The sequence below is a fragment of the Benincasa hispida genome, chromosome 3 (assembly GCF_027475165.1).
Source record: "Benincasa hispida cultivar pf3 chromosome 3, pf3_genome.v1.1, whole genome shotgun sequence".
NCBI lineage: Eukaryota > Viridiplantae > Streptophyta > Magnoliopsida > Cucurbitales > Cucurbitaceae > Benincasa > Benincasa hispida.
Genome location: NC_143480.1, coordinates 45,626,071 through 45,629,507, shown reverse-complemented (window position 1 = coordinate 45,629,507; position 3,437 = coordinate 45,626,071). Strand labels below are relative to the sequence as shown.

The 3,437-nt window shown below is 41.1% G+C and overlaps 1 protein-coding gene across 1 annotated transcript; it reads left to right on the top strand.

Moving 5' to 3' along the window:
* Window positions 1–2,283: 2,283 nt before the first annotated feature.
* Window positions 2,284–2,904, top strand: LOC150037304 (uncharacterized). The gene has a single exon (XM_090311955.1). It carries the CDS (start codon window positions 2,284–2,286, stop codon window positions 2,902–2,904), a length of 621 nt encoding a protein of 206 aa, XP_090168081.1.
* The last annotated feature ends 533 nt before the right edge of the window (window positions 2,905–3,437 follow it).

Sequence of the window (3,437 nt, the reverse complement as noted above, 5' to 3'; positions counted from 1 at the left end):
AGAAGACCATTTACATGGTGCAACCCGAGGGATTCATAGCTCAAAGTCAAGAGAAAAAGGTTTGTAAGCTAAATCGGTCCATTTTCGGGATGAAACAGGCATCTTGATCTTGGAACATACGATTTGAAGGTGCGATCAAGTTGTATGGCTTTGACCAGAATGTTGATGAACCTTGTGTCTACAAGAAGATCATCAACTCTTTAGTAGTCTTCATAGTGTTGTATGTAGACGATATACTATTCATTGGGACTGATGTATGTCTACTGACTACAGTTAAGAACTGGCTAGCGACCTAATTCCAGATGAAAGATTTGGGAGAGGCTCAGTTTGTTCTAAGTATATAGATCTTTTGAGATCGTAAGAACAAAGCGCTAGCACTGTCTCAGGCATCATACATTGACAAGATGTTACTCAAGTACTCGATGCAGGATTCCAAGAGGAGCCTATTGCTATTCAGGCATGGTGTCACTTTGTCTAAGGACAGTGAAGAACATCCTCAAGTATCTTTGAAGAATGAGGGACTACATGCTCGTGTATGGATCTAGGGATTTGATCCTTACTGGATACATGGATTCTGACTTTCAGACTGATAGGGACTCTCGCAAAGTCCATTTCAGGGTCAGTCTTTACTCTTAACGGAGGAGTTGTAGTGTGGCGAAGCACTAAGTAGGGGTGCATCGCCAACTCCACTATGGAGACGGAGTACATAGCGGCTTGCGAAGCTGCTAAGGAAGCCATGAAGCTCAGGAAGTTCTTGACAAAACTGGAAGTTGTTACAGTTATGTCTAGGCCCATTACCCTCTATTGTGATAATAGTATGGTAGTGGCGAACTCCAAGGAGCTGAGGAATCATAGGCGCGACAAACACATAGAGCAGAAGTATCATCTGATCCGCGAGATAGTGCATCGAGGGGACATGATTGTCACGAAGATCACTTTAGAGCACAATGTTGTTGACCCATTTACGAAGGCTATCACGGCCACAATGTTTGAGGGTCACCTTCAGAGCATGGGTCTACAAGATCGCACACGGTTGGACTAGGGCAAGTGGGAGATTTTCTTGTATTGGACTTTTATGCCCTAGTTTATTGTTTTGTACTAGTTTTATGTACACCCCACTTCGCTCTGGAAGAATTGGGAGATTGTTGGGGTTGATGCCCTAAAGTCTTGTGTCGTGTAGTTTGTAAATAGTTTGTACGAACGCTTGTGATGTATAATATATGATATTTTACTTCACTTCTTGATTTTTCTCAGTTGTTCGTTTTATTTGCTTTACCACACCCCAATAAACATAAAATCTTTAGTTATCTGTGTGTAACTTAAGCATGTGTGTGCTAACATACAAGTGGATCATGTCTTAAAGGATAACCAAAATGGTACGTAGTATATGGATATAGGATGGAAACCTTATCCTTGTAATGCTACGGATTTGGCCTGCTTTGTGGAATGGTCACAAGTGTTGTGACTTTTCACAGATGGTCTGATCTTGATCATTCGTGTGGGGGACATGCGAGCGGGGGCATCCTCTACAAAGAGTTTGTATAAGACTTGACCATAAAGTGTTAACATTTCGTTATATAACACCGTTCATGATAGAGACTTAACTTAACTAGGATGACCATAGATAATGTGACCTCAATCTTAAGTGAGTTGAGACCTCCTGCCATTGAGGGTGGTACTTTGATTTGTATGAGTGTGAGTAGCTAGGTCGCCAACTCAAACCTACCATTTTGGGGATTCGTCTGATTTGGGAGCTTGGAACTCAGCTACACAAGATGGAATTTACTCCTTCCTCGAGGCAAGGGTAAGTAGATAGATAACTCCCTTAAGGGCTGATTCTAAGCTTGAACGATGTGACGCCACACACCTTCTCTTGGCCCGAGAGGTGTTCACACATAGTTGAACTTGATGGCATTTAGGTAATAGTCGATAGACTAACTAAGACGACCAAGTTCATACCAGTAAAAGTTACTTTTACACTAGACCGCCTAGCTAAGATTTATGTGGATAGGATAATCAGTCAATATGGAGCCCCAGTGTCGATAGTGTCCGATCGGGACTCGAGGTTCACTTCAAAATTTTGGCCTAGTTTACAGAAGGCTATGGGCACTAAATTGCATTTCAGTACGACGTTTCTTCCACAAACAGATGGACAGTCGGAAAGAACTATACAGAAACTGGAAGATATGTTAAGAGCTTGTGTACTACAATTGAAAGGAAGTTGGGATACACATATCGTTGATTGAGTTTACCTATAATAATAGCTACCATTCTAGTATCGAAATGGCTCCCTATGAAGCATTGTATGGCCGACCTTGTAGGACTCCAGTATGCTGGAACGAAGTCGGAGAACGAAAATTACTGGGTCCAGAATTAGTTCAACAAATAAAAGAGAATGTGAAACTTATTAGGGATAATCTTAAGGCGGCTCGCGATAGACAGAAAAGCTACGTCGATAAACGAAGAAGAGAAATAAAATTTAAAGTCGGAGAATGGGTATTTCTCCAGCTATCCCTATGGAAAGGAATTCTCCGGTTTGGGAGAAAAGGGAAGTTAAGTCCACGATACATCGAACCATATGAAATTGTGGAACGAGTTGGTCCAGTAGCTTATAGGTTGCAGTTGCCGATGGAGCTAGCTCGTATGCACGACGTATTTCATGTGTCGATGCTAAGGAAATACGTGTCTGATCCTATGCACGTACTAGCAACACAATCAATACAGCTCAAAGAAGATTTATCTTACGAGGAAGAGCCCATCGAGATTTTGAACAGGAAAGATCAAGTACTCAGAAATAAGACGATTCCTTTGGTGAAGGTGTTATGGCATAATAATGGGATCGAGGAAGCAACCTGGGAACCTGAAGAGCAAATGAGGAAGAGATACCCTTATCTTTGCAAATGACATATGAGGTAAATTTCGAGGACGAAATTTCTTTTAAGGGGGAGATGATTGTAAACCCTGAACTTAGGTTCCCTAGACAAGCATGTTTAGCCAAAGAGATGTTATATTACATATTTATTAAGTAGAAATTCATGTTGTTTATAGGGATTATGAAGGAAGGGAAGAAAAATATATTAAATTAAGAAACTCAATCATTAGTCTGGCTGGAGGCACTAAGTGTGGGGTGACGTGGTAATCTACTCTTTGAACTCAGGAAGCGGCAGAAAGATTAAAGGGAAGTGAAACTTCAAAAGCATGGTTTTGGCAATTGACAAGAGCAAATTTAGCGAATTTAGTGCATTTGAAAGCTGGGAGAATCTAGTTTTCAAGGTTGTCCTACTGAAGAAAGATTGCAAGAGGAGAAGAACAAAGGTGGAGAAATTGCAGAAGAGGCAGAACCACAGATTAATCTGGGCCTGAGAAGAATTTTGGAAGTTCCAAGCCAAACTATAAGGAATTATGGGCTGAAAGTTCAAGGTAAGGAAGTTAACTCA

What these genes read in the sequence shown, in the direction of transcription:
- LOC150037304 (XM_090311955.1), top strand. Translation starts at nt 2,284, where the DNA reads ATGGCTCCCTATGAAGCATTGTATGGCCGACCTTGTAGGACTCCAGTA.